This window comes from Triturus cristatus, chromosome 11 (assembly GCF_964204655.1).
Source record: "Triturus cristatus chromosome 11, aTriCri1.1, whole genome shotgun sequence".
Lineage (NCBI taxonomy): Eukaryota > Metazoa > Chordata > Amphibia > Caudata > Salamandridae > Triturus > Triturus cristatus.
Window position 1 is genome coordinate 155,712,339 of NC_140594.1, and position 18,108 is coordinate 155,730,446.

General features: G+C 48.8%; 1 protein-coding gene across 2 annotated transcripts in view; it reads right to left on the reverse strand.

Annotated features, from left to right (window-relative positions):
- Positions 1-18,108, reverse strand: part of KNTC1 (kinetochore associated 1) — a 1,031,844-nt gene that overhangs the window by 372,913 nt on the left and 640,823 nt on the right. For both annotated transcript variants that reach the window (XM_085636469.1, XM_085636468.1), the window contains exons 52-53: positions 17,536-17,585; positions 15,483-15,561 (exon numbers count right to left, since the gene is read on the reverse strand). In XM_085636469.1, the coding sequence (XP_085492595.1) occupies positions 15,483-15,561; positions 17,536-17,585 (129 nt within the window). The remainder of the gene's footprint in view (positions 1-15,482; positions 15,562-17,535; positions 17,586-18,108) is intronic.

The window sequence follows — 18,108 nt, forward strand, 5'->3', positions numbered from 1 at the left end:
TTACCCCTTATTGAGGTTCCTGTAGATCAAGAGGGACCTTATGTACATAGTGAACTATTAGGGGAAGACAGAAAGTTTTTACTTGATACAGGGGCAAGCAGAACGACTATACGACGCAGTGAAGTTCCAGGGGCACCCCTCTCAGGCTCACAGAATATTTCCCTTGGATTCTCAGGAAAACCCATAATTAATGACGTAACACAACCTCTTCCACTCACGATTGGTCCATTGACACGTACTACAGATTTATTGCTTACTAAATCCTGTCCAGAAAACTTGTTAGGTATAAAAACATTGAAAGCTCTAGGAGCTATAATATGTTGTTCTCCGGAAGGAGTACGACTATTTCTACGTGACTTCAAAGGTCACTACGTGTCCAGAGACATGGATCACCGACTGCAGAAATTACCTACACATTTATGGGCACAAGGCCCCACTGATGTTGGTTGCATGAATATTACACCATATCGTGTCACACTAAAAACAGGAGTAATACTACCACGAATGCGACAATACAAGTTACCACCCGATGCTGTTGTGGCTTTGCTGCAAATCATTGACGAGCTCATTGCACAAGGAGTGGTTGTCGAAACCGACTCCAATGTATGTAATTCCCCGATAATTCCGATTCTTAAAAGAACGGATCCAAAAGCACCACCAGTATATCGATTAGTTATTGATCTGCGCGAATTAAATAAATGTATTGTACCACAATACCCTGTGGTCCCAGATATCTCTTCATTATTAACCGCTATTGACTCAGAAGCAACGTTCTTCACTGTAATTGATCTCAAGAATGCTTTCTTTAGCGTCCCAATAGATCCGGAAAGTCAATATCTGTTCGGATTCAGTTTAAATGGACGAAGTTTTAAATTCACACGCGCACCTCAAGGATTTACAGAAAGCCCCAGCATCTATAGCCAAGCACTGAAACGAGAACTTGACAGTATCCACATGCCCGTTAACACTGCCTTGCTTCAATATGTCGATGATCTGCTGATCACCGCCCGAAGTGAACATGAATGTGAAAAAGCGTCACTGACGGTTTTAAAATTTTTGGCTGACAAGGGGCACAAGGTGTCCCCTTCTAAGCTGCAATTCTGTGTCCAGCGAGTTGTGTACCTTGGGCACTCGCTGTCCAAGGAGGGAAGGCAGCTTACGCCCGACCGCATCCAGTTAATCGCTAACATGCCACCACCCAAGACACAAAAGGAGGTGCGGGCTTTTATAGGCCTCACTTCATACTGTAGGTAGTGGATCCCTCAATATGCATTTCTAGCAAAACCACTCATCCAGTTGACAACACAGGAGGCAGCCACATCGACTGTCCTCCCTTGGATTCAAGAACATACACACGCCTTTGAAAGCTTAAAGAAAGCTTTATGCCAAGCACCTGTTTTAGCAACACCATGTTACAGTAAACAGTTTACACTCTTTGTTACAGAACGCGAAGGTACTGCCTTGTCAGTACTCACTCAGGAACAAGCAGGATCACACAAACCATGTGCTTATTTCTCTAGTACATTAGATCCAGTAGCTCAGGCTCTTCCTGCGTGCCTGAAATCGGTGGCAGCAACAGCTTTAGCAATCAGACAAAGCGATGCCATAGTGTTAGGACACCAACTGACAGTACAAGTACCACACGCAGTAGAGGTTCTTTTGAACCGCACACAAACACAACACTTGACTATAGCGAGACTCACCGGTTACGAATTGACATTATTTCAGCCACACATAGAAATCAGACGTTGTAATACGTTAAATCCTGCCACACTGTTACCAGTGGGCGGAACAGATCCATTGGCACATGATTGTGTCGAAGTCATTACTATTACGACGAAACCCAGACAAGACTTGACAGATATCCCTTTGTCAAATCCAGACTTGACATTGTATGTAGATGGGTCATGTATGAGAACAAGTACAGGAGAGTTAGTGGCCGCCTACGCAGTCACAACAGACACTGAAGTCATTGAAACAAATCGTATTAACACTTTGTCAGCTCAAGCAGCAGAGCTCATCGCTCTGACACAAGCCTGTATTCAAGCCAAAAATAAGAAAGTCAACATATACACAGATTCACGTTATGCATTCGGAGTCGTCCATGACTTCGGCGTACTGTGGCGAGAGAGAGGTTATTTAACTTCTCACGGTGCCCACATCCAACACGGACCCCTCATTCAAGCCCTATTGGACGCGATTCATCTACCCACTGCAATATCGATTATGAAATGCAAAGCCCATACAAAAGTTACCGATATCATTTCTCAGGGTAATGACCTAGCTGACAGAACAGCTAAACAGACTGCTCAGAATCAGACTCACACAATTGACGCGACAAAGACAATAGTTCTGACACCAAACCATTGCATGACAGTTAAGGATCCCGCCCTTGATGTAATTGACATACAGACACATGCTACACCAGAAGAAATAAAGAAATGGACTGAATTAGGAGGGATCCAAACGGATCAAGGATGGATGACGAAGGAAAAATCTATATGGTTTCTTCCCGACTCCATGGTTCAAGTCATCATTAACACAATACATAGTCCAGCGCACCTAGGAGAAAAAGCTATGCTAGACAGCATTCAACACATTTGGTTCAACAAACACTTGCGAGCAGCAGCTAAACAGAAAGTACGTACCTGTATGATATGTTGTCAGTTTAATCCAGGTAAAAGCATCCCCGTAGAGCAGGGTGGATTTCAACCTCCCGATCATGCTTTTGAAGTCCTCCAGATGGATTATATCCAGATGGAACGATGTCGAGGATTCAAATATGTTCTTGTAGTTGTTTGTGCTCTTACCCGTTGGACAGAAGCCTACCCGGTTTCAGATTACACTGCCCCGACTACTGCCAAACAGTTAGTTCGAGAATTCTTCCCACGGTACGGTTTACCACGTGTTGTCTACTCAGATAACGGCCAGCCGTTCTCATCCGAACTAATGAAACACGTTTCCCTTTTGTTAGGCTACGAATGGAAATTTCACTGTGTCCGACATCCCGAGGCAGCAGGTCTCGTGGAACGCCATAATCAAACCCTGAAAATTAGATTGTCCAAAATATGTAGAGAAAAAGGTGTCGATTGGATAGTAGCCTTACCAGTTGCGCTCTTTTACATGAGAATGGTAGCACATTCTCGAACAGGGCTATCCCCGTACGAGGTGATCTTCGGTAGACCACCAAATATGTGGGGGACGCCTATACCTCGCAAAATCACTGATGTTGACTGTAATATGCTGACAGATTACCTGGCTTCCTTGATGTCTGCACTACAATCTTGTCGTTCACAGGTAGCCGCAGCTTTTCCCGATAATACTGAGGGGAAGCCCCATGACGTGGTTCCTGGTGACCTGGTTCTGGTCCGGAATTTCGACCGGAAGACCCAACTGGAGCCTAGGTGGAAGTCGCCGAAGCTAGTTCTACTAACTACAAGGACAGCCGTGAAGATCGAGGGTCGTAAAGGGTGGTTGCACTCGAGTCATATCAAGAAATTTTATGGACTACCATCCAGTGTGAATACTCAACCTTGTATTCCCTCACAGACAGACTCAAAGCTCCCCTTGGTTGAGCAGTCAAAACCAGAACTGTACAAACTAAAATTGAGGTCTAGCAAGTCAGACAATTTGATTGTTTAAGTCCTCTCCAAGGTGAATCGGTTGAATTTGTCTCTGACATGTATCCTCTAGACCGAAATAGAGAAAGAAATCAACAGATGCAGCTTAAAAAGCATGCGTATTGTAAATCACTTCGTAGTCACTGCACAGTAACACTATTAATTTTGTTTTTTCTAAGTCTTCTGATCATTATTTTCAGCATACTATTGCATATGTATTACCCTATTCTTAAGCGTGCTTACAATGTAACTACAGAACATTCTTTTAGCGAATTACCTCCACATGAGTTGTCCTATAGATTTGCGCTGCGCAACAACACATTCATTAGTATGTTACATCATTCCCATCAGACCAGCAATGCCACAAATTGTTGGATATGTGGCCGACTCCCTCCCTATCAGAACTATAAGGGAGTTTAGCCCCTCTTTCCCTATCCGTTCACACACAATGGCTCCTGTGGAGCATGGTTTAGTTTGATTAATTCCCTAGATTCAAATTCCGCAGTTTACCAAGACAACTGGGTGTGGGGAAACCTGAACCTAGTTTTGCTTAAAGTCTGCTACCCTAACAAGGAGGGACTTCCCAAAAGAACAGGAACTGATCTAGAAAATGAAGTATATGGATTAGGTAATTTTACACTTAACCTCATGATCCTGAACGTTGAATCTGAAGCCACACCAATCTTGCCCGCCATGTCAGTATTCCCAGTAAAAGGGGAATTATGTGTAAGAAAGAATGGTTCCATACACATGGGCCATAGTAAATGTACCACTGTAATAGAATTCAGTGATAAAGGCAAGTCTACATTTAGAGCTTCCCATCATTCCTACTTCATATGTGGCCAGACCGCATATATATGTCTACCTTTAGATTGGGATGGTACCTGTTACATAGCATTCCTTCTGCCACCTGTTTTCCTAGCTCCTCCTGATTATCACAGAAATACCCATTTAGTACACAATAGACAACAGAGAGATCTCCCAATTGTCGATTACACTGAAACAGCATGGGAAAAATACACAGATTTCAATAAAGGGTTCTTTCCCTATATAGGTACAGTCACTAATAGTAAGCTGATACGTAGATTAACCAGAACCCTTGAAGCAGTAGTGAACGAGACTATTTCCGCCTTAGGCAATTTAACAGAAGAGCAGTCTGCTATGCGGATTGTTGTGCTTCAAAATCGTCTTGTCCTTGACGTCATCCTGGCCGATAGGGGCGGAGCTTGTAGGGTCATCGGATCAAGTTGCTGCATTTTCATACCAGAAAATTCGCCGTCAGTATATAAAGCCATAACCCGCCTTCATAAGATTATAAGCCAGATACACCAGAGTCCAGGCACCTGGACTTGGTCCGGTTGGTTCTGGGGCGTGTTGTCAGCCTGGGGATGGAGAATCCTATCCTTCCTAGGTATTGGCTTTCTCATACTATTCAGTTGCTGCTTATGTCCACAATGTGGGCCAGCGATTTGTGGTCTGTGTGCCACATCGTGTATCCCACATCCACGTTTTCGTTCAAAATCCCGGAAGAAGAAAGAAGAACAAATGATGCTATATGAACAGATCGATGGATTGATGAAGATCGATATCTCCTGAGGGTCCGTAGGGGACAAGGAGGGAATGAGGAAATATGAATTTTGTGATCAGTTATGTCCCCTATCGTAGACCCCAACGGCTCCATGTGCATGCTATACGTACATGTATGTTCCCTCCAGTTCCAGTTTTGAAGACGCAAATACATGTGCGTCCACCATCAACATGTCCTCTTTCAGATCCGCCATGAATGGGTCAGATATTCCATTCCTAAGTATGAAAGGCCACCGACTTTATGTGGTTCACTTTCCACATTTTACAGATTCAGGCGAGTAGGCCCTGAATTCTGTCATCAAGCCTTTTCCTGTCTTCTGCCTCTGAAAGCTCCAGTCTGAGCCTGCATCTGTATCTATGAACTTTGTCCTACTCCCTGCGCGGCTAACGGTGCCTGATCCAGCCTGTTGCCTGCCAAAAACTGTATTTCACCTTCAAGATTATCTACTCCGCTCCTCATCCGATGCATTCCTGTCTAGTAGTTTAGGTAAACATTCCTCCAGCTACCGTGCAAAGGGCCAGGCCTCGCTGTCCACATGCAAGTAATTCATAGCCCCGTTACCATGGAATATTCCTACCCCCTCGCATCTCATGTAGACACTTAGACGCTTGTACACGCACTAACAGTCAGTATAGAATAGATTCTATCCTAGAGACCTTTCCTTTTGGATAACACAGTTCTTTAAACATAGGATATTAGATATGATTTGGGATTAGGTTGACATGACCCCCAGACTTCTGTCTCCACATGTAGAGCTAAATGTCAAGTCCCTTTCACCCTCTAGTTGCACGTCAATCACACGTCATGCAGCTGCGCGCGCATCTCTGCCAAATATTTCTGCTGACATCGCAGGATTCTTTTATGGATCCACCCACTTGTGACATCATGTATAATGACGTTTATTAAATTACGCCCATATGACCGCCTTTATTAGTTACGTATGCACATTTTATCTGTATTATCAGCTGTTACGCCTCTTGCATCTGTTTCACTGTAATGCATTTTCCTATAAAACCGATTATCTGTCAATAATGTATGCCCTTCCTTCCTGAACTTTCGTGGTGATGGAATAGAAGCCTACAATTCGAATTGTATTCCTTTGTATAGGAATAAAGCCTTTTAAAACCTCTAATACCACGGATTCTGCCTCTTATATTTACTGAGTTATTCTTACTAGACTTTACCGCATAAAAAATAGTACCGGTAATGAAATATTTACCACAAGGCAACCCCCAACAAAGGATGCATGTCTTCGAAGCACGACGTACTGCGACATGCAGAGAGATACTCCTCATTTCAACCTCTTGCCTCGCGACCCAAGGATATTTGGCAGTCATATCGCCTCTATCTAAACCCGATATCAAACACTCCCCCTGCCCTTTCCCCAGCCCTCACAACTGAATGAGCACCCTCGAACATGCAGCTTAAACACAACGGCACACCCCAGTAAAGATTCCGGTCCCCCCACACCTGTCATACCCCTAAAGTACAAGTTACTTACCTTCAGTAACGATGTATCTGGTAGAGACAATTCTAGCCGCAGATTCCTTAACATAGAATTATCCCCAGGCGTGAGAATGGACCCGGAAAGCTTTCTTGCTCAGCATCTCTGCCCACCGGGGGGCGGCACCACGCGACTCCGCCCCGACGTCCTTCGCGGGCGTGATGTCAGCGAGGGCACATAAGCCCCACCCCAGCACGCTGACGTCAGTTTGCTTCGGAGAACTTTTCCTCATCACAATGCGGAGCCATCACAACAAAACTGAGGAGAGCATGGGAGCAGTGTGCGAAAAAAACAGAGAAACAAAAATAGAGAGAAACAAAAGGTAAGAAACAAAACCCGGTGGCACCACGGCACCAGAAGGCGACAACAGCAGGCCAGAGCAGTTAAAGAGCAGAGCACCACCCTGAGGAACAACCGTGCAAGCCAAGGCAAAAGCAGCAGGTGGCAGTAAAGCAACAGAAGGCCAGAGCAGCGAAGCCATCGCAAGAAAGGCGCAAGCACCACCCCTTGGAACCACCTCAAAACCCAAGGCGAGAACCATCCTGGAGGCACAAGCATGTGAAAGCGCCGTGACAGAAAGAGAGCATGCAGCCACAACTACAAAGGGAAGGGCCACAAGCACGGAACAGAGGAGCAACAGCGACCCATCCCCAGACTACACCGCCAAGGATGGCCCCACCTCCTGAAAGGAGTAGGAGGACAAAGGGTAGGTAAGCGATCCGCAGACCACATTGCCAAGGAGGGCCATAACCCTTGAAATGAGTATGAGGTCAAAGGACAGGCAAATGAACCCCCAACGAAGAAGAACGGTGTGGATCAGAAACTCTAACAACAGAGGAAAAGAGTAAAAGTAGGCCTTCACGCTGGAAAGAAACCAGCTGGAGGGATGCCTGACCAGAAGAAAACGAAGAGGACACCCACAGAAGACAAGCCACTCAGAGGGAGGTGACTGCAGAAAACCAAGCAGAGGGTCAGGGCGGGTCGTGAAGGAATCTGCGGCTAGAATCGTCTCTACCAGATACATCGTTACCGAAGGTAAGTAACTTGTACATCTAATAGAGACTACTAGCCGCAGATTCCTTAACGTAGAATAGATATCCCAGCCATACCCAGAAGGGAGGAGGGCCTGCGAGAGAGCCTCCCCACCAGGAGAGACAGGGCCCCAGCAGGGGACATGTCACAAGGACATGAAGGGAAAGGCCAGGATATCCTTAAGACCAACCAAGGGAGAACTGCCCAACACCCCGCAGGGGCAGACAGTGCCTGAGAGCCCCAAGGAACCCAAGGGCCACCTCAACCCTAGGGAGAGGAGGAAGAACCGGAGGCAGGGCCCACCGTAAGAAACACATACGCAGCGACAGAAAAAGCTGAACACACCTCAGCCGCAAGCAGCGGACAGGGCAGGAACGGCTCCACCACCAAAGCGCAGACGGAAGAGAGGCACAGTAGGCAAAGCCCCAGCGGAACCAAAGGTAGGGGCACAAGGAAATACATCAAAGGCTACAACGGCGGTTAGAACAAATAGGCCTGCACAGGCATGCGCAGCTAGCAGCAGGCAACACCACAAAACTGTGCACCCAGAACAAGCCAAACGCCAGCCGAAGGCAGAGGCCAGGAAGAGCCAGGACACACCCCAAGGAAGGGGGCCGGCCCAGAAACACGCACGCCCACAGACCCACCAAAGAAGTGGGGCAGAAAAGAAGAGAGACGGAGGATGGACTAAGCCGACCACCAGAACCTAAGCCGAAACACTGGACAGAAGTGCGGGACCTCTACAACACGATGCCGCAGACAGTAGGCCAGACTGGCCTAGCGACGTAGCGAACCAGGAGAAGGAAGGACCTGGGCACAACGTAAGCTGCTTCAAACAATCGGCAAGAAGATCGCACCTGCGACGAACCGTGACGCCACGGAGAGCAAGGAGCCTAAAAGGGCGACAACACCTCCCCAGCACATGATAGAGCTATGTAATAGCTACCATTACCCCACATAGGGTATGTTTCGTCCCAAGAACATGGGAACACCTCTTAGGAAAAATTTCCGCAACAGAGGACAAACAGAAAGAACTGCGGAGAAAACCGCAGACGGCTTGCCATTCAGCCAATAAAGAATACACAGAAGGCCTAATCACAGGGCCAACACAGGATTACCAACAGTCAAAACCACAAGTCAAAAAAGGGCCGGACCAGCAGCCAACAGCACCAAAGTCCCAACAAAGGACCCTAGGCACACCAACCACACAGAACACACAACCGGGGCTACTCGTTACAAGGCCCCAGGAAAACAACGGAGAACACCTCCCAAAACACAGACCGACATACAGGTCACTGAGGGGGTGGGGGAGAAGGAGGAGGACGAAGCCCCGCAAGAAACCTCGGAATGGCAGAATCCGCAGGGGCGTGGAACAAAAGGGCGCCATCAAAGGGAAGGTCAACCAGCCGTTCTCTAATGTTCTCAGGGAATACACTATCCCGTAGCCAGGCATAGCGGCGAAGGGCCACCAAAGAAGCCATGGTTCGACCAATCACCTCCGAAATGTCCAGAGCCGAGCGAAGAATAAACGCCGCCAGCTCCCGGCCATCCAACACATGGTGCCGCAGATCAACACAGGCGCCCTCCTGAGAAGCGGAAGACATAAGGGACTCCGCTGAATCCCATATGCAAGAAGTGGCTCTAGCCAATACACAAAGCGAGCCTCCCGTGAAGGGGGGAGACAACACCGATGGCAGGGAGGGAAAGGCAGTCTGCAAAAGAGGGCCCCTGGTAGAGGGGTGGAGGGAAAGACAGACAGACAGGATCATGCGGGGCAGGATGGTGGTGGTGCAGAGGGGACTGGGGCACCGGGTCCCCCGTGGCAGGACGCCCCCAAGCCCCCAAAAGAGAAGTGCAGAGCGAAGCCTCAAAGGGAAAAAGCAGCTCCCGACCACCAGAACCCTGATGGAGGACCTCCAGCAGATGATCCGTGGGGAAATGGGCAGCTGGATCGCCCATGCGCAAGATTCCCGCAGCCCTGGAAACAGCCCGAGCGAAGGCAGCACTCGCCTCCGTAGGGCCCGCGGAGGGGAAAGCAGCTCCTCCATGGGCGACGGCTGCAAGCTAATGCGGCCATCCGCCAGCCCAACCGGAGGAAGGAAAGGCCAAGCTCGGAAAAGGGGGAGGGTGGACCGATGATTGGGGAACCTGAGGTGCTTCCGGTGAAGACTGAGCACGGTTACGGCGAACAGCCATCCTTGGAAGACGCCGGAGAAAAAGCCACGGTGCGGCGACCCGTCTCTGGAGAAGATGAAACAAACAGCTGCCGAACCTCTGGAGAAGAGGGGGCGTCAGAAGACGAATCAACGACCCGACGCCGGCACGGCGCCGTAGAGTCCGCCACCGGCAGCAGGTCAACGTCGCCTGGCGCCGAAGGGGACGCCGGAACGACCTCCGCCGCAACGCGTGGGAGACCGGGGTTGGGTTGGAGCCGGGGCGGCTAAGGAACGGCACTGAAAAGGCATCGACTCGACCTCGGACAAGGGGTGCCCAAGGACACGCTCCAACCCCTACCCGGCCCCTGCGGTGCCGCCAGGGCCAGCAGCCGCCGGTGCCTGAGCGGCATCACCTCAGCCTCGGACAAGGCCGCCGCCTGCCCAGAGGACCAAGGGGGACTCGAGGATACGCCCCGAGCCCCGGCAACCTCCTGTGAAACCACAGGGACCCCCGCGGGGTTTGCGGCGAGTCAGAGGCGCCATGGTCCGAAGGAGGGAACCCCGAAGGGCCGCACCCCGACGGCATCACATCCTCCGAACCTGGATCCGAACCTGTTGGCACCGGAGCCGCCGGCGCCGCAGAAGTCCCCGCACGCGGCAAGGGATCCGCAGACGTCCCAGGAAGAGAAGGGGAAAAAGGAAGAGCCAAAGAAGCCTGCAAGGCCGCCGCATAGGCCTCCATCTGGGCTCTGGTCGCCCCTGCGCTGGGGAACGGTGGATAGGGTGGATGCGCGCTGGGCCGCACCACCCGTGGAGATCCCTCACCCCCAACAGGCCGGGGACCGGGCCTCGGGAACAAACTGTGACAACAGGTGAACGACGCCCTTGCGGCCTGGGAGAAGGACGATGTCGGAGACAGAAGCAGCGGTTCTTGAAGCCATCCGCGGGGGACGGACGCGGCGACGCCGCCGACCTGGACATGCGTGCCAAAAGGAGTTTCATCCAGCGCTCCCGCCGGGACTTTGGCTTCATTTGCTGACACGCCTCGCAGTCTGTGGAGTCGTGGTGCTACCCCAAACACCACATGCAAATGGGGTGAGAATCCGTCACCGACATATAGCGCGCGCAAGACAAGCACGTCTTGAAGCCTGAAGGCATTCGCACACTGTTCTCAAGAAAAACGCCCAAAGCGGAAAAAGAAGGCCTGAAACAGGCCAGGAACACGATCCGGATCCGCGTTGTACGCGGAAAAGAAGAACTGACATCAGCGCGCCGGGATGGGGCTTATGTGATCTCGCTGACATCACGCCCGCGGAGGACGTCGGGCGGAGTCGCGTGGTGCCGCCCCCCCGGCATGCAGAGATGCTGAGCAAGAAAGCTTTCCGGGTCCAGTCTCATGCCTGGGGATAATTCTACGTTAAGGAATCTGCGGCTAGTAGTCTATCAGATGCATCTGTACAATCCCCCCCTTTATAATACCACCCATAAGCAGTCTTATACCCCATAGGCTACTATACCCGACTATCCAGGAACACTAATGAACAAGCTACTTACCTTCAGTGACGATATATCTATAAGAGACATATATTAGTTATGGATTCTTTACCATAGAATTACCGCCTGGTGTCAGACTGTATCCGGAGAATTTTTTCTTCAGCAGTAACCCTGCGCTTCGGTAGGGGGCTTCGGTTGACTCCGCGTTAGTCGGTGGCACACCAGAAAGTCCTGGAGAACTGAACAGCCAAATAAGTAGTCTCTCCGGACTTGACTGTCCAGACAGTAATGTTTGGTGAACGTGTGCAATGAAACCCACGTGGCTGCCTGGCAGATGTCATGAAGGGGGACTTCACGTCCCAAAGCAGTAGTGGCTGCCGTCGCCCTGGTGGAATGGGTGAGCAACCCTACTGAAGGTTCCTTTTTCGCTAGGGAATAACACATTTTGATGCAAAGAACGGCCCAACCTTTTTTGGTGCCCACATAGCCAAAGAGCTGATCATCCACCCGGAATTGTTTTGTGCGATCCAGATAGAATGAAAGTACACGTTTTGGATCCAGACGGTGGAGCCTCACCTCCTCTTTAGAAGGATGCAGGAAGAAGGTGGGCAAAGTGATGATCTGTCCTAAATGGAAAGAGGTAATCACTTTGGAATGAAAAGAAGGCCTGGTGCGAAGTACAACCTTATCCGGATGAACAGCCAAGAAAGGAGGTTCTGAAAAAAGAGCCTGAAGCTTATTCAACCTGCGAGCAGAGGTGATGGCAACCAAAAAGGCAGTTTTGAGTGTCAAAAGTCTGAGAGGACAGTTATGTAGCGGCTCGAAAGGAGCGCACATAAGGTTAGTCAGAACAAGATTCAAGTCTCACTGGGGCACTACGAAAGGAATAGAAGGGAACAGGTGAGTAATGTCATAATCCCGCTGCCGGTTGTACACTGACTGCCCCGTTGTGTACGAATCCCGGCAGGCATCGCGAGTCGCGCCTTGCGTGACGCTGACGCAACGCCACCTACAGGATTAAGAAGCGGCGGAAGGAAACCCTCACCGCCGATAATTCTTTGGATGCCGTATCGGACTTCTCCTACGGACGACATCGTAATTGGTGTGGTAAGAGTGCTCATGCACACCTTTCGTTCTCTGAACTCCTGGAGAAAGGCGCAGATGTTTGGCTAACTGCGCCGTTTCTCCATTGAACTCCTCTGTTGGTTGAGACCCGTTCTCACGGTCTCTTGCAGAGGGGCCTCTCTGTTTTTCATACGAATCTCAGCAACAAGGGGTGGAATACCCCCCCCCCGTGTTTTCCTCCTGACTCCCCCCATTGGAGAGACGTGGATTTCCTTGTCTCATGCGGGGAGCGTATTTTGCCCGTAAGGTGTCATCGGGCTCTTCGTGTGTTCATTGAAGCGGAATTGGGGATAATCCAATACCACTGGCCAAGGGGATATTGAGCACAGTGGTGACATTCAGTGGATAGTAATTACTTAGTATGCTGGAGACCTTGTGATTGTATAACAAACTCTCATCAGTACACAGACAGGCTCAGGCTAGGGCAAGACGCTTATTGTTCTATAGTCCTGAAGAAAACCTACAAAGAGTGTTTGTTCTCTCTTTATCGTTACATACAGGAGAGAGCTCCCGGAGAGGGCAAGTTGCCAATTGGGCTAGGCATACTGGCCTCACTTCAGATACGAGTTGGGTAGGTGTAACACGGGGGGAACCAGAACCTAGCCTTTCTTAGTACGTTGTATTCCCTGAGTTCGTATCAATGTGTGTTTTCTTTTATCTTTAAAAGACTATAATCATGAGGTGATTCTGCCATTGCCCTCTACTCTCTGCTGTGTTTAGGCCAGTCTTCTTTGCTTTTCAGGTGGGTGTGGGAGATATCTGTGCATGGTGTTTTTCATTGTTTACTGCTGTGAAAACTTTCTTAGACGAAGAGCTTATCTAGTGCTATTGTGTCTTTGCAGATCTCCCTCCCCGCAGTCCCTACCCTTTCCCCGCTCGATGACCCCAAAAGTCTGTGTTTTGTTACATGCCAGACTTGGTGTTATCCAGAGGTGGGCCCCTTTAGAGCATCAACACGGCCCCGAGGATTCTGAACGGAGGAGCCTGACAAGTAATGCCCTTAAGGAAACGATTTACAGTAGGGGACTTAAAAGAGAAGGATGATCTGGAAGGCGAAGAAAGGCCGAAATGGCCAAAAGATAGCCCTTGAGAGTGCCCAGAGCAGTGCCCTGCAGGGTCAAGGAAAGAATGAAGAGGAGAATCTGTGAAAGAGGGGCAGAAAGGGGATCTACAGCCTTTGCTGTGCACCATGCAACAAATCTGTTCCATCTACAGGTGTATACTATTTTGGTAGAGGGATGCCTGGATGCCAAGATAACGTTACAGACTTCGGGAGGAAGGTGAAAAGCTGTCAACTGTCACCGCTAAATCTCCACCTAAGGAGGAGGAGGCTGGACAGGTTCGGGTGGAGGACTGTCCCCTGCTGCTGTGACAGAAGATCATCCTGAAGAGGCAGTCATATCGGAGGATCGACGGGCATGGGATACCAGACTCTTTGTGCCTAGTCCGGAGCCACCAAAATGACTTGGGCCCTGTCCCGCTTGATCTTCAGCACTCTGGGCAGAAGTGGTATAGGCAGAACATCGTATAGAAGACGCAACCCACCGTGCGACAAAGCGTTGCCTAGTGAGTGCCGCCTTGGAAATTCCAACGCGTAGAACTGCTGATATTGTGCGTTCTCTTCAGTGGCGAAAAGATCCAACCAAGGCTCTCCCCACTGCTAAAAGAGACATTGCACCACCTCCGAGTGAAGACACCATTCGTGATGCATCATGCATCAGAGGCGGAGTTTGTCCGCCCTGGCATTCACAGAACCTTCCAGGTGTTGAACAACGATGTTCCAGCAAAGTCCAAAGGCAAAGAGCCTCTTGACATAGGGTCCACGACCCCACCCACCCTGTTTGTGGCAGTACCACATGGCAGTGGTGTTTTCCGTTTGACAAAAGGAAGGACTGCCTTCAGTGCAAGACGAATCGCCCGAGGCTCCAGAAGATTGATGTGGAGCCCGGACTCCGCCGGAGACCAGAGGCCTCTGATCTCTGCCTCCCACATGTGGCCGCCCCACCCCAGAAGTGATGCATCCACTGTGAGCTCTGGTTGGGGAAGGGAGAGGGATCTGCCATTGACCCAATACTGGTTTGTTAGCCACCATTCCAATTGGTGTGCAGTGGCTACCAAGAGCTGGACGTAATCGGAAAGATTTCCCAGAAGCTGTGCCCACTGGAACTTCAGGTCCCACGGCAGAGCCCGCATATGCCACACGAGGTTGGGGTCTGTCACCGAAATCAGCTTGTGGCAGGAGCCACAAGGCTTGAAGCCGGTTCGCCAATGTGACATCCCTGTGCCCCAGGAGTCGAATGACTCGAAATGATGTCAACAAAAAGTCGAAAACAAAAACACAGTCAAAAAGCGACTAGAGGTACCCCTCTCTCCGGATCTGCGCTGGCTGGCGCGGAAAAAAAAAGAACTGACGTCAGCGCGCAGGGGCCACGTCTAAGTAGATACAGCGATGTCATTCCTGCGATCACGAGGCCAGTGACGAACGCAGAGTCGACTGACGCCACCTACTGAAAAAATTCTCCGGATTCAGTCTGACGCCTGGGGGTAATTCTAAGGTAAGGAATCCATAATTAATTGTCTCTTTCAGATGTGTTTTTTCTCTCCTCTGTTTCTACCACCAGCACCCCTCTAGGCATTGGCTATCCAACTTTTTATTACATTTCTCCCCTGCTGCTTGTAATGTCTTTCTTATCTGTTATTTTTACTTGTGCATTGAACGATAAAATCAATAATAAAAAAATAAAACAAGAAGTCTCTGAGAGAAAAACCGTGTACAAACAAATGCCTTTAAATTTTCTATTAAAATAGAGAGTGGAGATTTAGTCATAGAAGCCACACAAACAGGAAACATAAATTAAGTGCCCACATGTTACACAGAGATAGCGTCTTGTATTATATTTCGGAAAATATGTATCTAAAGCTCCCTTTCCATGCACTACTTGCATTAGAAATTTTCAACTTACAGATGTAGCAGATGTTGCAATGGCATGGAGAATTCTTGAACTAAAATCCACAGGGTAGGGTTGAAGCAAGTAAATAACTCTGCAAAAGAAATCTGTAACGTTAGGGGTATGAAGCCCTACATAGAAGCACACACAATACAATACAGCTTGGTCATGACAAACATTTCTACACGTGGTGGCCTCAGTGCTTCCAAATACATTTTTGAAAGTTTCTGTTGTGAAACATTCATGGTTTCAACAAAGAGCGAAACACCACGATGACATATCAATTTAAAACAACCACTGAAACAGAGCGCTTGTAGCGAACCGGACCACCTACCCCAGACCACATGCATGAATCAGATAAGGACCACTAGAAGATGGAGTCCCTGACATTGCAAATTATCATCACTGTTGAGTAAGCTATGCCGCGTCGTACAGGTGCGTTCCTGTCCAAATGCAGGGACGGAAGCCGCCAGGTACAGGCTGAAGGGAATCTGGAGTAGCAGGCATGCAAGAAACACGCCTTCTCTCTGGTCCCTCATTCAGAACTCCCCTATGTTAGCTACTGAGCAGTGGCACTGCGCCCAACGGCTATAGTACCCCTCTGCATGCACTCGGAGAAAAGACTGGCAAGGCTGCCGCCATTGCGACTCAGTCATTGATTGGTTCTGTTGATACACAACCAAATTAGCCTGGGTAACCAAGGACCCAGGCAATGCAGACTTATGCACGGCCTTCGCATAACAATGAGATGATAGAACTCAATAATTGGCATATTATGTGCCAACAACTCTAAACCCTGTGTGTGGGGTGCTATATGTGAAGGCTGTGATGAACCCCGGTACCTGCCTGTGGTTCAGACTATAAAAAAAATCATAAGAGAGAATGGAAAAAGCTTAATGATGGTTAAAGCTAGGGCTGAAAAGCTGCCAAAGATGGTCAAAGGCCCTCGTTTATGGTCTAATGTAGTGGTTCTTAATCTGTTTGGGGAACCCCGGGGGTCCGCGAAGAATACTCAGGGGTCCGTGGCTGCTCAGAAAACATAATATTAACAAATTAATACAGTATATATAAATAAAGAAGCAACATGTAAAATTGAACACTTCAGACCATTCTGTAAATAAAGAATTTGAAATTGCAGGTTAATATCCTCAGATTGATTCATGGGAACAGTGTAAGTGCATCAGACAGAACATAGTATGGGGAATGAGTGGCCACAATTGAATTTAGAAAAACTCAAAAAATTCCATTTTTTTAGGTTCTATCTGTTTGTGAATTAAATAAAAGAAATAAAATGTGTTTGATGAATGCTTGTTTCTATTTTGTGTGTGTATTGTTTTCCATTCAAATCATCGAAAATGCTTATGGTGGGGTCCCTGGCTTCCAGTAATGAGTCAGTGGGGGTCCCCGGCTTCCAGTAATGACTTGGTGGGGGGGTCCCGGGCTTCTAGTAATGACTGAGTGGAGGGGGGGGGGGTCCCCAGCTTCCAGTAATGAGACAGAGGCAGTGGCGTAACGAAAGTTGAGGGGGCCCCCCTGCCATGCACCCAGTGGGGCCCCCGCTCCGGATTTAATCTGAGCTATTGGGCGTGGGTACTGTGCTGAGGGGGCCCCCTGCAGCTCGGGGGCCCCCCGCACCGCGGGGGATGCAGGAGCCTGTGTTACGCCCCTGGTCTGTGGGGGTCCCCGGCTTCCAGTAATGACTCAGTGGGGGTCCCCGGCTTCCAGTAATGATTAAGTGGAGCTTCATATACATCAAAAGGTTAAGAACCACAGGTTTTATGGATTTTCAATTATTGTGGCTTATTTGATTGCACTGCCATGGTGTACACTAATTACTTTTGAACACCAAAGTGGCAATTTATTGGCATTTGGAAATGAAAATGAGCAGTTCTGCAGTATCTAATGTGCGAGACACCCGAGCTACTTACATTGACTGCCATGTTTACATTGAAGCACTCTGAAATTACCTTGGGTTCGAAATTTATGGGACTAATTTAATTTACCAAATTCCGGTCCGCACAACCCCAAGACGTTCCCAACAAAGACAATGCTTAAATTCCGTGTGTACCTTCGGAGTTCTTCGTCTTCTTGTATGTCACCAAAAAATTCTTGACAATTCTGTTGTCAAAAATAAAAAGAAAGAAACACGTTTTTCAGACTGACGGTTTATTTTTTATGCACTAACAAAATCAATCATGTCTTAAATCAAAGTTAACCGCTAGATTTACACAAAGTAGTTAGCAAAAGAACCAGCCTCCGACAAGCAAACATAAAAATAAATAATTCAGTTTCAACGCGACAAGAAAGAAAGATGAAGAAACGTTAACGACAAGTAAAGCTGGGGCTCCTGGGTAAGAGCTTCTCCCAGGGGATCTAGATTTTGCATCAGTATCTCATCGCAGAACACAAAACACTGGCCTTCATCTTGCTAGTGCGGTGTGACCATGCACCTGTGTCTAGCAGATGTTTGCACTTGCTCCCTGTAGGGGCCAGGGGTACGTTTAAGCATGTATGTTTTATGTTCAGATGTTACACACGTCTTGCCCTCCTCTGCATGATGGACACACCTTACCGATCTGATTCACAAACACAACATCGTGTAGACGGACTGCTTTTCTGTTTAAATACACTAGGAGCAAGC